At 35.8% G+C, this 18,791-nt stretch overlaps 1 protein-coding gene across 6 annotated transcripts in view; it reads right to left on the bottom strand.

The window, feature by feature from the left end:
• Positions 1-5,885: 5,885 nt before the first annotated feature.
• Positions 5,886-18,791, bottom strand: part of LOC18434980 (DNA topoisomerase, type IA, core) — a 70,625-nt gene continuing 57,719 nt past the window's right edge. For 5 of the 6 annotated variants that reach the window (XM_088870225.1, XM_088870228.1, XM_088870227.1 and 2 more), the window contains 5 exons: positions 17,684-17,854; positions 17,271-17,399; positions 16,899-17,111; positions 9,571-9,750; positions 5,886-6,812 (listed from right to left, as the gene is read on the bottom strand). In XM_088870225.1, coding sequence (XP_088726351.1) covers positions 6,180-6,812; positions 9,571-9,750; positions 16,899-17,111; positions 17,271-17,399; positions 17,684-17,854 — 1,326 coding nt within the window. In that variant the 3' untranslated portion in view covers positions 5,886-6,179. The remainder of the gene's footprint in view (positions 6,813-9,570; positions 9,751-16,898; positions 17,112-17,270; positions 17,400-17,683; positions 17,855-18,791) is intronic. The other variant, XR_016058086.1, reaches the window with a different exon arrangement.

The following is an 18,791-nucleotide window of genomic DNA, read 5'->3' as shown; positions in this document are numbered from 1 at the left end:
GGATTTGTCCTAATTTTCTAGAGGGGTATCCCTACGTATCTGAATTTTTCTGTGAATTTCTTATTTTTTAGGGATTTTTGGTGTATTTCTAGTGGGTTTTTAGATGATTTTAGAGGGGGTATTTATAGGTTTTTACTAGGGTTAGGGTTGAAATAATTTGATCTAATCTCCTAATTCTTTTTTGATTAGGTTTATGCATTTTTTTGTTTTCCTAGATTATCCTGGACCACAACCAACCTAGAACTCTTATTTTCAAAAGGTTTTAGGGTTATTGGATCCATCAGGCAAGGTGAGATGTGGCCCCTCACACCGCGTGCCACAATGCCTTGCACGGTCGGGCCCTGGTTCATTTTGGTACATTTTCAGGGTGAATTTTTCCAAACCATAACTTTTAATTCATAGGTTCAATTAAAGCAGTTCTTGGACCTTTGGAAAGATTGTAACCTCCTAAATAATTTAAAACTAAATTTGGTCAAATTTGTGGTACTCTTTAGGGGTCTACAAGGCTTAGACTTCAGTATTTCAGTTTCATGTTATGAGTATCAAGGAGGTGTTCGGGTTAATTTTCTGGGTTCATAAGGCTTATGGGTATCTATGGTGACTATGTGAAGGTATTAGGGTAGGTTTTTGGTAATTTTGGGATAATTCTAAATGGTCTAGGTTCACTATGGCTCATTAGGGTTACTATTTTCTTTAGGACTTAGAAACCAAGGCTTCTGGGAATTCTCATAGCCAGAATTCCGAGGGGGTGTTTATAGGTGTTCAAGAGTACCTTGCTCATTTAGAAGGTCTAGGCATTTTCCTATGCCATATAGTAAAATTATTCCCATTCAACTTTTCACCTTTAGTGAGATCCATGACCACATTTTTAGAAGTTATTCTAAGTTTAAAACATCAAAAAGTGCATCGATTAATATGGATGTTTGATGGTTTATTTAATCCATGATTGCCCTTATATTATAATTTTTACGCTTGGTCAGTGTATAGTTACTTGAAAACTTGACCCTTGAAAGTTATGAAAAGTTCATGCAGCCACATTGAGCTATTACTTGTAAACAATACCAAGGGTCTTTCTTGGATCCAACATTCCAAATACCTCACAATTTACAAGCAGTACAACTTTGTAGTGTGAGGCCTATAAAGATTAGCTAGCCATGACCCGCATGGTCTAGGAGGCCTCAACTTACATTGCCCATGCATAAGGCTGACAATTTCTCAATGCATAAAGCTTGCATATGTATGTGGTCCATGTATACGACTATATAGTGCACTTGCCCATGGTCTCAGTATAACCAGCATTTGCATTTTGTAATATTATAGGCTAACTATAGCCAAGCCTTCACAAGTAAGGTGGGAATGAAAATGTGGTCACAATCGGGAACATGATTGCACGATGGCTCTGATACTAATCTAGGAATAAGTGGTCCAAGGCTGCAGTGGAAGCAAAAATTAAACAAATTAAACAACCAGGAATCGAGTATCATGAACTTGATACTCGCAAATAAGTTTTAGTGAAATTGGAGATGAATGATCAACTTGTGTAGACAAGTTCAACAACTACTAGAATTGTCGAAATTGGTTCCACACTGCAAATCCCGAGCAAGATGGAAGCTCAATAATACTCTCACAAATACAATACATGCAAGACGAAAAGTAGTCCAAGCTTGACTCTCTTATACACAACTCTTTATCTATTGGGAGTCTCTCCTTACAACTCAAATGGGAGAGTACTCTCTCTCTCTCTCAAAATGAGTTCTTTCACTCTCTCACTTATTGTGTGTCTTGAGACATCCATCCTTCTTTTTTTTTATAGTGAGAGAAAGGCCTCCCTAATTCATGTAGAAGTAAATCCCTCATGAATAGTTACCATTAGGATACATGGTGCAAGTCATTCATTGAAGGGTAACTCCCTTATGAAGAAGTGCAACCACTCTCTACCTCCTCTCATGAAGAGAAGGAAACACATTTTAAGAAAAGGTGTCAACCATTGGTGAGCCTTCCTACTAAGGCCACTGCCTCATGTCTACACAAGTAATAGTAACGAACAATACAAATTCTTAATCTTTTGAATTTTTAGCTATCAATTCAATTCTTATTATTTAAACATAAGTTTTGCTATGTAGAATAAGGGGTTACTAGAATAAGTAGAAATAAGATAAATTAATAAACAATAAAAATAATAAGAATAACAAAGATATATTCGTGTTATTTTCAATTCATAAGTAGAAATAAGATAAATTACATTATTTATTAATATTTTTAATAGTAAAAAACAATAAAAATTCTTACTCTTTTGAGTTTTTAAGCTATCAATTCAATTCTTATTATTTAACCGTAAGGCATGATATGTAGAATAAGGGGTTTGAAACATCTCAATTGTTTATTTAATAATTTTATTTATTTCATTTCAAATTATTCTCAAATAAAAGTATGGACAAGACGCCTTCCTCCTTTTTTTTTTGTTTTTCAATTACAAATTTACATAATTGAAATATAATTTATTCCAGTGGAGAATAAGGACTTTCGAAAATAGACTATAATTTATGTGAACCTAAAATAAGCGGTTTAGAAAGAAGCCTTACACCCAATATAGAGCTGATTTTTTTTATTTTCGAACAAAAAGTAAGATACGTCACTTACTTTATTTTTATGGACTTTTTTTAAAAAAAAATTTCACTTTTTTATTGGCACAGGCTATTTCATTAACAATAAAAACTATGATTAAAAAAACTAAAAGTTCAAAAATCTTATACACATTTCACTACAAATACTTGAAAAAAAAAGAAAAAGAAAAAGAAGTGAAAATTCAAATAAGTCGAGAATATCATAATCTTTTTTTTTGTAAAAAACCTTCCTCTACAAACGATCTACTTAGTAATATACTTAAATAACTGTCCCTTTCAATAAGTATTGTAGTGCGTTCTCTGTGTCCATATATTTTGATGACCTGCAGCATAATATATATTTTCAGATGTTCTAATGGTTGGACCCTAAGAGACTGGTAGGGTGTAAAGAGCTGCAAATTTGTGCCCTTATAGATAACGGTGCAGTTTGTATAGAATCGAGGTTTTAAACGATCAAAATAAAGCACACCATCAAATAGTATTGAGAAATGTGGTTTCAATAATGGAAATCTTTGTGATAGTTTTAAAATATATTTTTATATTTAATTATAAAATTTAAAGCTTAAAAAATAGTGTAACCCAAGTGAATCTATGAAAACATGGAAATCTTGAAAATTGGCCGTCCAAAAATGTGTGTTACAAGATGCACTATTTCAGAAATTTAAAATCCATTTTTTCTCTCACGCCCATACATCTTGATGTCGAGATGATCAATTTGAAGATATTTGAGCATCAAAACAACCTCTTCTAATGCAAGTTTTGAGGTGAGCTCTAGTTTGATTGTTTAGAGCCTCAGCTGTATATAAACTTTTTTCCTAGAGATAATTTTAGCAAAAACCGCCCTTTTTTTAATGGGAACATATACGTACTTATGCATTGATATATATACAAGTTTTTCAAGTTTGATGTCGGCTTGGAGCCTTGTTCCTCTCCACTTAAAGGTTGTCAACATCTCAGAAGTCCGCCAATGGGATTGACAGATTCTGAAAGGGCAAAACTCTAAATTGTTGACAACGGACGGTTTGGAAGGTTGTTTATACTCATGCATGATATAAACAGGTAGTATAACTTCTTTTCTAATTAGCAATTCACTTAATCCCACGAAGTATTTAATATATTGCCAAATTTGTAACTATTCCATGTATCAGATCAAACAAATCTACAGACACCTGAAAATCTTGAAAATAAATAGTCATTATATCTTGTTGTAAGATGCATTATGTTTAGGAGTTCAAATTATATCCATTTTTTTCGAGGTTGAGATGATTAATTGAAGGATTTTCTAACTTGTTTCTCTTAGATTATTGAGATGCACCTTATTTCTATAATATAATGTTATACCCTTATGAACTTTTTCCTTTTTATATGGGTCTTTTAAAACTACATATAAAAATATAGGTAGTGTTAAATTGTTCATCTCTTATGGGTAGCTCGATAAATTTCTTGTTTTTTCACACTGTTGTTCTTAAAAAAATGGATTTAAATATGCCCATTGTCATACTGAAATTCTCAATGCCCACACAGTGAAGAATAGAAGGCTCGGGTGCTTGGTTATAAATGAAAGATAGATTTCGGTTTTGAAAAACCAAATTGGGTTATTTTTTGGTTTTTCAAAAACAAAAAGGGCAGTTTTGTTCTTTTTTTTTTAAAAAATGTTATGAATTTGTAAAAATAGATATACATATATTAACAGAATCTTCACAGTAACATACATTATTTTCTCTTAAAAAAATAAAGCATCTTCCAAAGAAGATGAAAGGTTTCAAAGGGACAAGAATTATAAAAAAAAAGAAAAGAAAAAAAATTACAAAAAACCCCAAAACTACACTTTTTATGCAACTTATCACATCCTAACTTTTTCTCACCTATTTTTTCCCAAATATACCGGTAAAAACCCCAACAAAAATTAAAATAAAAATAAAAAATACCTAAACTACCCTTCTTTTTCTCATCTATTTTTCCCCAAATATACTTAAGGTAAAAACCCCCAACAAAAATAAAGATAAAAAAATACCTAAACTACCCTCCTTTAATTACTCCGGTGCATTTCGACAGTAACACTTCGGCACTATGTAAAGTTCTGTCCTGCAGTAAGGCTTCCGCACTATGTAAAAAGTATGGTTCAACACTAGGGCGCCGACACTGTATAAAATGCAGTCTAGGGTGGTCCGGCAATTGAAAAGGACAGTCCGACAATAGGGCACCGGCATTGGCTAAAGTGTTGTCCGGTAATTGAAGGGTAGTCCGACAGTTGCAAAGGGTGGCAATAAGGCACCGGCATTGGGTAAAGTACTATCCGGTAATTGAAGCACCGACATTGGTTAAATTGCTGTCTAGCAATTGAAAAGTACGGTCCAACCGTTGCAAAAAGCAGTCTGGCATTGGTTAAAGTATAGTTCAACAATAAAAAAGACAGGCAAACAGGCACTTACGCACTTTAGCATCATAATATGATGATGCGCTTCTACAATGTACCACTGGGGTCCAAAAGTCAACCTCAAATATGTCCAAAATGATTTTGAGTACGAGAAGGGCATTTCCATATAAAAAATAAATTTTTTCTCTTAAGGAGTATTTGCATAGAAAGCTTTTTTGGGGAAAAAAATGAGAAAATAAAGTTAGAAATAAGTTGCATAGAAAATGTCGATCTTGGAGGTTTTTGTAATTTTCCCTCTAAAAAAAGCCTTACGAGGCAGTTTTGAGAAAAACGAAGGCAACGATGAACTACTGAAATTTATAGAAACTTGGGTAGCTAACCTCAAATTATTCATTCTACGAAAACTACCATCGAGCACCAGCAGGGTCGCCTGGTGACCTTCTAAGGTTCATTATTAGTAAGTAACCCAAAGAAATACGAAATATCTGCCTACAGAAATCCTGTTGGATATGTCCTTGCAGTTTCTGTATGGAAAGCCAGCAAGCTCAGGTCGTAAGTTTTTTTTTTTGGAAGAGCGCTCAGGGTCGTAAGTTTAACAATCACATTCAAGACTTTGACAAACTGCAATGACATATCCAAACCACAGGATCTGGTGTCACCTGAGATAATCAGATCCATGGCAACCAGACGCATAATTTTGTACCAAATTCCTATGGATTTTTTCCAGACCAAAGAGGCCATAACATGTGACTGGCCAGCCTAAAAAACTCTCGAAATATTAAGGACTTTTGCCAGCCATTCTACTCTAGAACTGCTCTCTCATAGCTTTCTTAGCCTGTTCTACTACATTTATATTCACAAAAAGTTATCTTACTTTCTCAACATTAGACAAATTGAGAATGCTCAAATAAATAAATATTTCACAAATTTATGTAACAAACATTATGCATGCCCCAAATTAGTTTAAAAAGAACTTGGAACATTTGGGCTAAAGTGACTGCCTTACATGCACCAAGAGAAAACAACCATGACACGGTACAGAATGGGGCAACTCAACCGATTTGGGTGGTTCTTCCAACTGGAGGTCAGAAAGTTATACATGCACTCTCTCCTCAATAGTTGCTGCAAAGGCAACAAAAACAGAGAAAAACAAATGATGCATAAAAAGGGGGCATTCATCAGAAATCCCGAAAGCTCATCTTTGGGTCCTCATGCTTTCCGCCCCTCCCCCTTCCTCTCCCCCTTCCCCTTCCCCTGCCTCTCCCTCTACCTCTTCCTCTTCCCCTAAAGAATGATTTCCCATGCTTCATCTCCACAAGCGAATGCAAACGCTCATCACACAAAATACATCCTCTATGCAACGTCTCCCCATTGCTTAAAGGTGTCGTCTTCTTGTTAAAATCAATCTCAATGAGGGTAGATTCACATTCTACACACCTCTCTTGTGTGGTCGCAATTCGATAGGCACCATGAGGTAAAGACACAAGACAATTGCACAAGTTGCAGTAAAGCCTCCACTTTGGAGCACTAACAGGGTCGAGCACGAGAGTGCCATCACACTCTGGGCATGCACATACACCTTGTGTGATCATTGAGTGGCGGCATGTGGGGTGTGGGCAGAGGTTGCAGGGCATGCCTGCACCTTTGCCTGACCTGCCTGGGCCAAGTGAGCCATAAAGTGTGCCAATGCCTTCGAAAGGTGGATTGTTGTAGCAGTAGGGACAGAGTGGGAAAGACTTGGCATCAGGGCCAGATAGAGAAAAGAGCACCAGTTCAAAGTTGTCCAATGGGCATGCTAGTTCCTTGTATAGCTGAAAGAAACAAGGTCTGATGAAAGAAATATATAGCAGGAGCTCAATGGAGAACTGAGGGAATGAAGATTGTACTGAAATGAGTTTGTCAGTGTTTGCTTGAAGAAATCCATGGACATGTATGCTTTTTAACTGTACAGTCACATTCAGTCCTTGAGGTTCTATTCACATTGTTCCATTTTCTTGATTTTAGTGTAGGAAAGCCCAAACTATTCTATTAGGAGAAATTTTGGGGGTGTTTCTGTTCCACATTAAATAAGTACATTGTTAATCATATGTCTAATAATCAAAAAGTGTGAACAGGAAAATGCATGATAACCATGTTCCAAGATCTTCGAAGCAAGATCCCCAATTGCAGGCCTACTAAGAAAAATTATGAACATCTCTTATGATTATCATAATTACTGAAGTGATTATGATTCTCAAAACACTAACCCAGGATTTTTCTCAGTTTTTTTTTTTTTTTTTTACATATTTTCTTACAGCTTTCCCCAAAAAATTAAATTTCTGTCAAAGTTATGTAGAATGCCAAAATAAAGTATGGGAAAACAAACTTCCATATAAAAAATTTATGTACAACAATTTATGACGAGCATTCTTCATAAAGAACTTAAACAGTTTAACATTTCTCTATGTTAGAAAAGGTAAGGATATGAGTGTCAGCATCCATCATGGATAAGTATGTTCAAAACATAAAACCCCAAAATTGGCTTTCTTAGACATGACATGTCCATATATAATTCATAGGAGGGGAATAGCAGACTTTATGTGACATTAAGATCTCTCATGGAGACATTTCAACAAATATGGTTATTTTAGAAATGTTCAAGTTTCTCAAGTGTGAGAGACACATGTCATTTCCTTGATATTTGACATGTGCCAAAAACTATGGATATGCGTGTCCAAGTTCTATAGGCATTTCTCATTTTTATAAATATCGAAGATCAATCTATATCTTCATCAAAATTGTAATCAACTAAAAAATAACAACAGTACGAGTAAACTCATAACAGTATATTCAAAAGAACTGGACAAGAAGCCACATATGTTGGGTATCCCATGGGATGAAAATGTTATCCTAAACTTTTGGAAAATGATGTCTACACTACAAATATGTTCACAGAATTTGAATTATATCTACAATAAGTAATTTAAAAAAAAAAAAAAAAAGATCCTAAAATCTGGAGGATGATTCCAAGCTCTCGCTTTCTATAGAAAATTTAAAAGTTAAGTCACCTTTTTAAAGTAAACAAAACTTATATCACTTTTTTCAAAGCACAAGTTGGACTGACATTATCCCTACTGAAAAACTTATTTTCAATATTTTTATTGTTTTCATAGTTTTTTATTACTAAGTTTTTTGACTATTTAATTTGTTTCCTATAACTTCTTTAAGTTCTAAGGGAAAATATCATTAAAATGGTCAAACCACCTAAAAATTCACTGAGGTGCACAAATCATCAATTTATCACGAAAGTGGTTACTTAAATCATGTTACTCAAACACCTCTCCATCTATTTTATTTAAAAATGTGCAAGCTATCCTCGTTCAAGGTATGCAATCCTAAACAAGTAGGGGTATTTTAGTAATTATGGGTCAAATCAATTTATCACCAAAGTGGTTACTTTAAAATGATCAATCCAAACCCTAAAAATGTAATTTTTTTCATTATAGTCACTTGTTCTAGTTTGGAACCCAGAACTAGGTGCATTTTGGTAGTCTTAACCCACACATGTGAAATTACCAAAATAACCAACCTGCTGAAGATTCCAACCCAAGCATAGGGGCATTTTGGGGACTTTCAACAAACAATTACGGAGGTCTTTGAGAGTAATGATCCAATTATAGTAACCTCTTCATTGAAAAATATGTTGATTTGAACACCTCAATGAATTTTTGAGATGGTTGATCATTTTAATGATACGTTCCCTACTAATATTTTTTTCAATTTTCCCTAGAAAATCACAAAATTTATCCAACAAAATATATCAAAGAAAATCCCAAAAAATTGTTACTATGAGTCCATAAAACATTAAACATTTAAAAATGATAAATAAGCACTAGCAAGGAAAAAAAATGAAAATTGATAATCTATAAAAAAAAATGGAAAGATGGACACACAATCTTGTTCTCAAGTGTTTGCCTGCATGCATGTTACAAGTATCATTGTTTTTTTTTGGGGGAAAGTTTCATACGGACCCCTCAAAAATTATTTAAGTACTTAAGTATTTATAAGTACTTAAGTATTTATAACTACTTAGGTATTTTTATAAGTACTTAAGTATTTATCATCCCACCCCACCTCACATCTGTCCTCTTCCTACTTTATAGCTGGCCAGAAAATCATTTTTACCTCAACAACTCCCCTTCCTCATCTCGTGCTTCTTAGAGAGACAAGAGAGAAAGAGACAGGATTGGGAAAATGTTGCATATTTTGTTTGGAGCTATTGGGGTAAAGATAACAAAGCAATGGGAGGGAAGTGAGGAGGGGTTGGGACGCTATCATCATCATCATCATCATATTATCATAGCCTTTTCCCAATTCAGGGCTGGGATGATATATGCTTCCAAAAATTAATGCCATGCGATAAGAAAAATGAGAGGGGCTATTATGAAATTGAATTTCCTTTTTTTTTTTGGGGTTTCAATGAAATGTTCCCGTTTTTATGTAAACAACAATTGAATCATTACGCAATAGTTGAAATGGAATGCCCTATAAAGCTTTGATCACTATCATCTCATGCGAAGGAAAGATTACCTTGACAGTGCCTTTTTGAGGAAGATAATAAACCTCCTCACAGGCTCCACAGTATAAACGTGCTGGCTGTACAGAGATGTACTTCATGTACCGGACACATTTTCCACATTTGCTAAGTAGACGGCCAGAATCAGCCAAAGGAGAGAACTGTGCTTCAAACAATGCATCCATGTCTGCAATCTGTCAAGCACATGGCACAATAAAAACAAATAAATCTTACAAATAGAAGAGCCAAAGTGTAAAATCAGAACTTGCTACAATGCATCCACGTCTGCAATCTGTCAAGCACATGGAACAATGAAAACAAATAAATCTTAAAGAGTTATTTACGTACATACCTTAAATAAGTTAGGACAATATGAGTTGCTCCCTTTATACCCAAAAATTACAATCAAGGTCGGTCAACTCGACTTTTGTTTGACAAAATTACCCCTTCGTCCGGGGATACCATCCCCGGACCGTTTTTTTATTCCTCAAACCGCAACATAAGTTTTGAAAAAAAAAAAGCAGTCTGAGAATGCCATCCTCGGACCGCAACTTTAAGTTTTGGAGAAAAAAAAGCACTTAGGGATGCCATCCCTGGACCGCTTTTAAATTCTGAAAAAAAAAGTGGTTCTCAAACTACTTCTAAATTTCAAAACTTAAAGTTTTTTTCAGACCGAAACTTAAGTTTTGAAACAAAAAAAAAAAGCAGTCCGAGAATGTCATCCTCGGATTGCAACTTAAGTTTTGAAGAAACAAAAAGGTTTGAAAATAGTTTCCAAAAAAAAAAGAGGTATAAGAATTTCAACCTCAGACCGCAACTTAAGTTTTGAAAAAAAAGCGGTCCTCGAATTTCATCATTGGACCACAACTTAAGTTTTTAAAAAGGAAAGCGGTCTGAAGATGACATCCTCGGACCGAGGGGTAATTTTGTAAAAAAAAGGTCGTGTTGACCGACCTTGATTGAAATTTTCTAGTATAAAAGGAGCAACTCATATTTTCCTAAAGTATATAAGGTCCGTACGTAAATAACTTAAAATCTTACAAATAGAAGAGCCAAAGTGTCAACAAGTTAAAATTTTTGGGGAAAGTGAAAAATCATAACTTGCAACAAATATAAATTTGGTTCCCATGGCCTACGGTGATCTGGTTGGCAGCTTGGATCTGACGTCCAAGGTTTGAAATCCCACTTACTGATGTTAGGATTAGTGAATGACCATGTTTTAATCCTTGAACATTTAAGATTACATTACAAATGTCATTACAAGATCAAACATAAACATGAGGCCCAAACAAAGAATTCAACACCCTAGTTATCTTTGTTGGAATTATGTTCTTCCAAGGCCTTAAATTCCTTCATTTTCAATGGCTCTATACTTGAGTGGGAGTATAAGAGCAACATGACTCTAGGATCTTGGCACAGTGGAACCAAGAGTCATGGAACCTAGATTCGGTCATGGGGTGTTTTGGTATATGGAAGGTACAGAGAGGGTTGAGGGTTACCTTTTAGTCAAGGTCGGTTGATATCTTTTATTTGATATGTGCTTCATGACCATGTGATGGGCCGAGACAATATGACGTTCGTATGAGCTTGATGATTGAAAATCCTATACAAGAAGGTTGACAGAGGGCATTAACCTAAATCTCTAACTCTAAGAACCTTCTCATGACATGTGCATATACAGTTACAATTCATGGGAAGTATGCTCTTTCATGGATCAATTAGATAGAGCTGCACATGTGCCAAGAGAGGAATCTCCACAACTTGTTCTTGTATGCATGTCCTCTAGGGGGTACACCTGAAATCCACTTAACCTTGGAATTCAGAGTCACACATTGACTTGACTTTAATATGACTAATATCTTGAGCCCTTGATTTAACATTGTGGGTCATGAGTCCGCTGGGTCATTTCCAAAAAAGTGACTTTGGATTCAAGGACTAGCCAAGTGGAGTGCTCCGTTTTGTAATTTGACTCAAAGGATCCTAATTTCCCATGTATTTATTTTTAATCATTGTTAAAATGATTTGTTTTAATGAAAAATCATTAAAAATAATTTTGTGGATTTATGGGAATTGTTTTTGGATTTATCTGACTCAAGAAAATCCCTTTCAAAATTGTTTGGATGAAATGACGATTGAGGACAGTCCCCTGGGATCCACACTGGACACCCAAATGGCCAATGGGTGTCCACATGTCATATTCCATGCACCCCCAAGTGAAGATGACATGGGGGTGACATCAATCCTATGTGGGATCCCCACGTCATTTTATTTATTCCCTCTTTATCTATGTATTTTGTTTTTTTCGTTAAATTGGAATATTTGGAAAATTGCTTTTAGGCACATGTTGAATGCCTAAAGCAAGTGGGTTAGTGCACATGTGTGGGATGTTCTAGAAGGGGTATGGGGTTTGAAATATTCATCCTTATTAGTGACTTAAAAAGTGGACGCCCAGTGCCTTGGTGACCGCCCAGGCGGTCCAGAAGGCCTGGGAGCATCACCCAAGCCTAGGCGGTCAAATTAGGCGGATATCCCTAGGTGCACAGGAACCCACCTAGGCGGCCACCTGAACTTACCTAGGCAGCTGCCCAAGGCCTATGCCCTACCCAAGGGCAGAATACCCCTCGTTCAGGACATTTTTTTATCATTTTTTTAATACTAAAGGGGCATTAGAGCCTATTTGAGAGAGACAAAAACCCCATAATGTTTTTCTTTCTACTGGGCCGCCCAGGTTCTGGACGCCCGCCTAGGCACTGCCTAGCGCTTTTTGAAACACTGATCCTTACCTTACGGGTTTTTAGTCATTGTGCACTTAACCACTTGCCTCATGTGGCATAATCTTATTGATCCCACATGCTTAAGTGATTTGGAGGGAACTTTAGAATATTCATTTTGCTGCAATTTTGGTCAAAATACCATAAAGGACATACCCTTGATCATGGTTTTATACCTTTTATAACAAGGGAAATGGGAGGGAATTAGAGGGAGGATTACGGTGTTGAATCCATGCCACACATCAAGATGGTTGATGGTGAATGGTGGGCTAAGATCAACCTCTCTTTGTAGCCTTTGGTAGAAGTCGTGGAGGGCCATGATTCATAATCTAGAAGAATCTCATCCCATGTGTCTTGAAATGCTTATAAATACCCCCTTTGAACTCATTTCAAGAAACTAGTTTCTCTCACTAAGATAGTCTCCCAAAAGTGGCATGCCGAAGCCTTTTTCCACTCTCAAGAAACTCATCTTCAACCAAGAAAGAGAGCAGCCACCTTCAAGGGTCAATTGAATTTCATTAATGGTGATCAAAGCTCCATAGTTCAATCCAATGATCAACTAATCAAGAGATCTTCCTTATTTGAGTAAGCAACTTTCATACCTCCTTTTAATACTTCATGTCTCTGCTATAATACTGCTATTCCAGCAGCATTATATGATGATCTATGATCATATATTTGTCCCTTGATCTTCTATTTGTTTACTAGTTGATCAATGCTCGATTGTGCTTGATCTATGAGCAATAGTTCCCTTTTGATTTCATCACTGATTTCTTTCTGAGTTTATTCTAACTAAAATCAGTGAGCTAGATCACCTTATTGTGTCATTGAAAATTTGATTTTACAAGGGTAGACTGTGTCGATTTTCTAAGAGACATATGAGAGTAAACTAGATCACGTTTTACAATCTTAGCATCCGGATTGGTCCCATGTTTTTCCCTCTATGCATGATCTGAAATTTCATAAGAAACCTTCCATGCTTGATGAATACCTGTCTAGATGCTTGGCTTCCCATTAATAGATGATGAATGGCACCGATCTTAAGTCTAGCCATCGCATGTCTCCCATTGGCACATTAATAAGTCCCAAGGCAGTAAACCGGACAATCGAGAGCTTCATATGACTTCCCATGGCTATGTAGCACACTACACTTGAGCAATATTTTTTCATGTAATTGAGTTTTGATTTGATGTATTTTCATATTATAATTGATGTATAATTTGGTGTTGTAAAGTTGAATGTCATTGAATTTTCAAGAGAGCCATTGTGTATGTCTAGTCTTGAGTTCTATCTTTGAGGATAGAATTGTTGACGTGTAAGGGACCTAGACGGAGTTGAATCCTCCCTTTATAAGTGTATTTTGAAGCCTTTATGTTCATGTAACAACAATAACCTTGCTTTTCAAGAGTTGTGAATCAAGTGAGTTACTGATTTTTTAAAAGTTGTACACATTGTCTTGTATACCCTTGAACCCCTTTTACGTGTATTAGTTTCTTATACACTAACAATCTTCGCATAAGGCAAAACAACATTACTGTTGAACCAAATCCAATGAATAGCAAAACATTAATGAGGTAAGAGACACAATGTATGGAAGTTACCAGGTGGTGGCTCCACTTTTTACTCACTGTACCAATGAAGCAATATTTGTTTTCCTTTAATTTTCATTAAGCGCGAGATGTACTTCAATTTATTGTTGTGAAAGATGCACTTTAATTGCTAAAACGAGACTAGACAGAATATCTCCATACTATTAATTTAATGATTTATATGCATTCAGTTTTCTATGTTTGGTGTATAAGAAACCAATACACATAAAACAGGTACAAAGGTATACAAGTGCAAAGGTATACAAGATTAAGTATACAACTTTTAAAAATCTAACAACTCACTTGACTCACAACTCTTGAAATGAAAAAAACAAAAAGGTAGTTGTTGTTACATGAAGATCAATGCGTCAAAATATACTTAGAAAAGGAGGATACAACTCTATCTAGGTCCCTTACACTTCAACAAGTATATCCTCAAAGATAGAACTCAAGATTAGACATATACAATACTCTCTTGAAAAATTCAGTACTATTCAACTTTACAAAGCCAAATTATACATCAATAGTAACATGAAAATTCATCAAATCAAAACTCAATTACATGAATATATGATTGCTCAAGTGTGGTGTGCATCGTAGCCATGGGAAGCCATATGGAGTTCTTTAGTGTCCGGTTTACCGTCTCTCAACATGCCAACAAAAGACATGTGATAACCAGTTTCAAATTAGGTGCCATTTCATCATCTATGAATGGGAAGCCAAGCATCTAGACATATACTCATCAAGCATAGAAAGCTTTCACATGAATTTACAGATCATACAAATGGGAAAAATGTGGGACCAATCTGGATGCTAAGAATGCAAAACGGGATCTAGTTTTCTCACATAGATCTCTTAGAAATTTGAAAAATACCAAATTTAAATGTCTGAGTTTAGGTTACCTTGAAAACTTTTTGGCAAATTACAGATTGTTCTTAAAATAAACTATTCAGAGCAAAGAGTGCAATTTGTGTGACATATTACTGTTAACATGAATCCATCAAATTGATGCCGACCTCCATGGAACTTATATACGATTTGCAGCAAATTGTCAACAACGTCTTTCTTATTGTGGGTGATCCCTTTCCCACTTATTTTGTGAGGCTAACATGGTGGCTGATATTCTTACAAAGATGGCTACTTCCTGTCTGGAAGCGCTAGTGTTTGGCGGTCTTGTCCACCGGATTTCATTTGCCTTACTTTAAATCATGATTTAGCGCAGGTGCCTTGTTCTAGGGTTGTAAAGTAATGAGTTGTAAACTTTCTATTTTTACTTATTAATGAAAAACGGGTAGGGGGACCTTCTCCCCCACTGACTTATCCAAAAAGAACATGAATCCATCAACATACTTATAACCTTTTTCTATTGGCACGAATCATGACTATTAACAATAAAAATAAATGAATGTACTAATCTGAGAAGAGCCATTTCCTTCTGCCAAGACAAAGAAAAAAACAGGTTTTACCTCCCATAAAAGTTCATAGCAATGATAAAAATGGATGTTTGTGTACTAAAACTTAGTCCGTAAATTTTGTATGGTACCAACACAAAAAAATAAAAAAAAGCAACTTTTCTCCAAAAAATGATGTGCAAACAACATAGACAATTAATCAATTCAAAGATTGACATTTGTGGAGGATGCATGAGACCATATTGACAGTACCCATAGATGGAGGATGCATGAGACCATATTGACAATGAACAATTAGCAAAACATACAAAATTTCTATAAAGAAACAAACTTCTTTATTATCTGTATGTGTGTGTGCACGGTGGTGGGCAAGTTGGTTGGGAAAGCATAGGTAAACAAGCATTTTTTGCTAAGTTCATTCATAAAGCAAGACATAACATCCTTTTCCATGCTCATTTTTTTGCCCTGGAATCATGATCCCTTCCCCATGTTTTGTTAGATAAGTCATAGGACCATATTCAGTTTTTGCTAAGTTCATTCATAAAGCAAGACATAACATCCTTTGCCATGCTCATTTTTTTCCCCTGGAATCATGATCCCTTCCCCATGTTTTGTTAGATAAGTCATAGGACTATATTTTAGGGAATTCATAACAATTGGAATCAGGTGGTAAACACATTAGAAAGGGCACTTAGATGCTAGTAAAACAGGCTTCACAGTACTCTCTGTGAGTTGGTCAATACCTGGATCAACCTACACTGGGATCAACTGGCAGATACAAAACTGGCATAAGGGTATTCCAGACACCATCATAATTACAACATAATTTTATAACCAGGTTTGAGCACATAGGCAAACTGGATAGTTCAAATCATAATTGTCAGGATCATCCAACCAGGAGGTCGATTGCACTCCAAAACCTTGCTCCTACACCCCAGAGAGGGGATTCTCACTCCACGATTTTTAAACTTTGGAATCACAATCGAGATCCTGAGTTATGGGGGATCCGTATTCCATGGCATTGTAGTATAGGGTAGTATAGTAGTAAAGTTAGTCTAGCAGTATACTACAGAATATATTACATAGTAAAGTGTAGGAGAATATAGTGTGTCGCATAGTATCACAGAATGGTAGAACAGTGTATTCTTGTACAGTAGTGCAGTATATAGTATAGTAGTATATCCATACGATTGTGCTAGTTAAGTGCTCTTGACAGCCTTGATTTTTAACCAGATGGAGCTCGGTCCCGTAAAATTTATTATTCGATCCCAATTAAGTTTGGATCAATGCCCTCCTCATATTATGATTGGGATCCCTAGATTCAGAGTGTAAGGACCGTGATCCCTGCCATAGGGAGTTTCATGCTAGTCATGATCCTGCAGTCTGGATCCTGATGCCACATCTGATCCTGATCCTGGTAACTAAGGTTCCAACCCAGCTAAACTACCCCAGAAGAAAGGAGTTTTATTCTACAATCTCTGAGACAACATAACCAAAGGAAATAAATTAAATTAGCAAATCTAAAAAGCCAAACATATGGCTAAATGGTTCGAGGTAAAGATATACTCACATGTTCAACAAAATAAGAGAACTTTTGTGTAAACTGGCGCATTGCATGCTGTACAACAAGAACATGATCAACTTGTCCCTTTGCAATTAGGGTGATTTGTTGCTCTATGAAGCCGCGGATATCAGGCAAACAGAGATCTGAATCAATACATTGATATCCTCTGATTAGTGTGGTTCCTAGAGTTGTGGGGACCAATCTCCTCCCTGCTTGAACCTACAATTCACCCATACGCAGAATATTCACAGGCAGAAACCACAGCAACAAGCATTTCACTAACACAATAAAAAATGGGAAAGAACAGGTAAAGTCCAAGCATAGAAACAAGACGTAAACACATTCAAGACAGAAAATAAGTTGGAGAACTTTACGGACCTGTACATAATTGCGCTCAGATATGTTGTTAATATGTACTGGAATAGATGCGTCTGTGCCTATACCATGCTTTTCCATAAGAGATATCAGCTCGCTCTCACTCAGATAATCTGGAGGGGAGGTGCACCCCTGCAAGTAAATAACATTTAATCACATGGTCACAGTTTAGTACCATGAGACAACATAATAAATTGCCTTGGATACAGCTGAAAACTGTGCATATGGGAAAAACACAACCTGCGTTCATAAAGGCCATGCCTGGCATCTTTGATATCAATCATTGACGCATGAAACTTAACCATGATCATACAAGAATGATCAAGTTCACATTTTCGAAAAAAATGATCACAAGAGTGATTTATTGACAAGATGTAGTAGTGGTAGAGCATCTCGTCTTAGATTTACTCACATACCTCAAACAAGTCAACTTTTGAAACTCCTATCAGCTCCCCATGGGTGAAATTAGGAAGATGTTTTTCACTTACAGCCATCCAAGGCATAACAGATGTAAACCCTTGGGAAGTTACTCGTAGCCCTATACAGTAGAATAGCTCCCCCCCAGCCGAGAAATCAATTTTTGTCCTGCAATGACAAAAGAGACTTGCTTCAGTTTATAGCATAAGAATGACAATCTTAAATCCATGTACTAAGTAGAATATTTGTCACAAAAATAGAACTGATCTATCCTCAGATCATCAGGTTTTAATGCAATTTAGATAAGACAATCCATGAAGAAATGTTCAAAATTGTGCACGACTTTCTAGGGCCCAATGAGTCAAGTGGAGGAAAATGAACCTTAAACAACCATGAATCCCACAATGGAAGCTTGTTGAGACTTGAGCTTGAGAAACATATGCATTACAGAACACATGGGTCATTCAATTTTTGTGGGTTTATAGTTGCTGTTTACTCATTTTGCATGTGACACATATTGATCTCTTTTTCCTAAAACATGCAGCAGATCATTTTGTGTCTGTATATGATGTACAGCTTCCTGACATTGTATCAAAACAATGAAGATAAATAGTACTACTAAAAATCATGATGGTGTTTGCGGTTGATAACAAGGTAGTTCAACTTGATAGGAGCTAATTGGAGATTTTATGAATATTGATCATAATTGAGTTAGCTGCAGATGTTTACAAAGCGGAAGAGAATGGTAAACCAGGTTTAAATAGTAGTCCAGTTCCAGACTTGCTGGTCCAGAAGAGTTGAAATTTTGAATATGGGGTTATACTCTTATAAGCAATTGGGGAATCCCCCCGAAAAAAAGAAGGTTGGCTTGATCTAAAACATAAGAAACGAGAAGTTGAATTCTTTCTAGACCCATAAAACTGTAAAATTTTGTGAAATTTGAGGAAATATAGATGACCTAGATAATATATGTACTCTCCAACTTTATCCTAAAATTTTGTTAAATTTGAGGAAATATAGATGACCAAGATAATATATGTACTGTCCAACTTTATCTTATTTGATTCCAAATTGAACATCCCCAAACATGATTCCAAAGAGGTTCTA

Source organism: Amborella trichopoda, chromosome 6 (genome assembly GCF_054954075.1).
Source record: "Amborella trichopoda isolate Santa Cruz 75 chromosome 6, AtrichopodaSantaCruz75HAP2 v2.0, whole genome shotgun sequence".
NCBI lineage: Eukaryota > Viridiplantae > Streptophyta > Magnoliopsida > Amborellales > Amborellaceae > Amborella > Amborella trichopoda.
The sequence above is the reverse complement of the archived record's forward strand: the minus strand, read 5'-3'. Positions and strand labels throughout refer to the sequence as shown.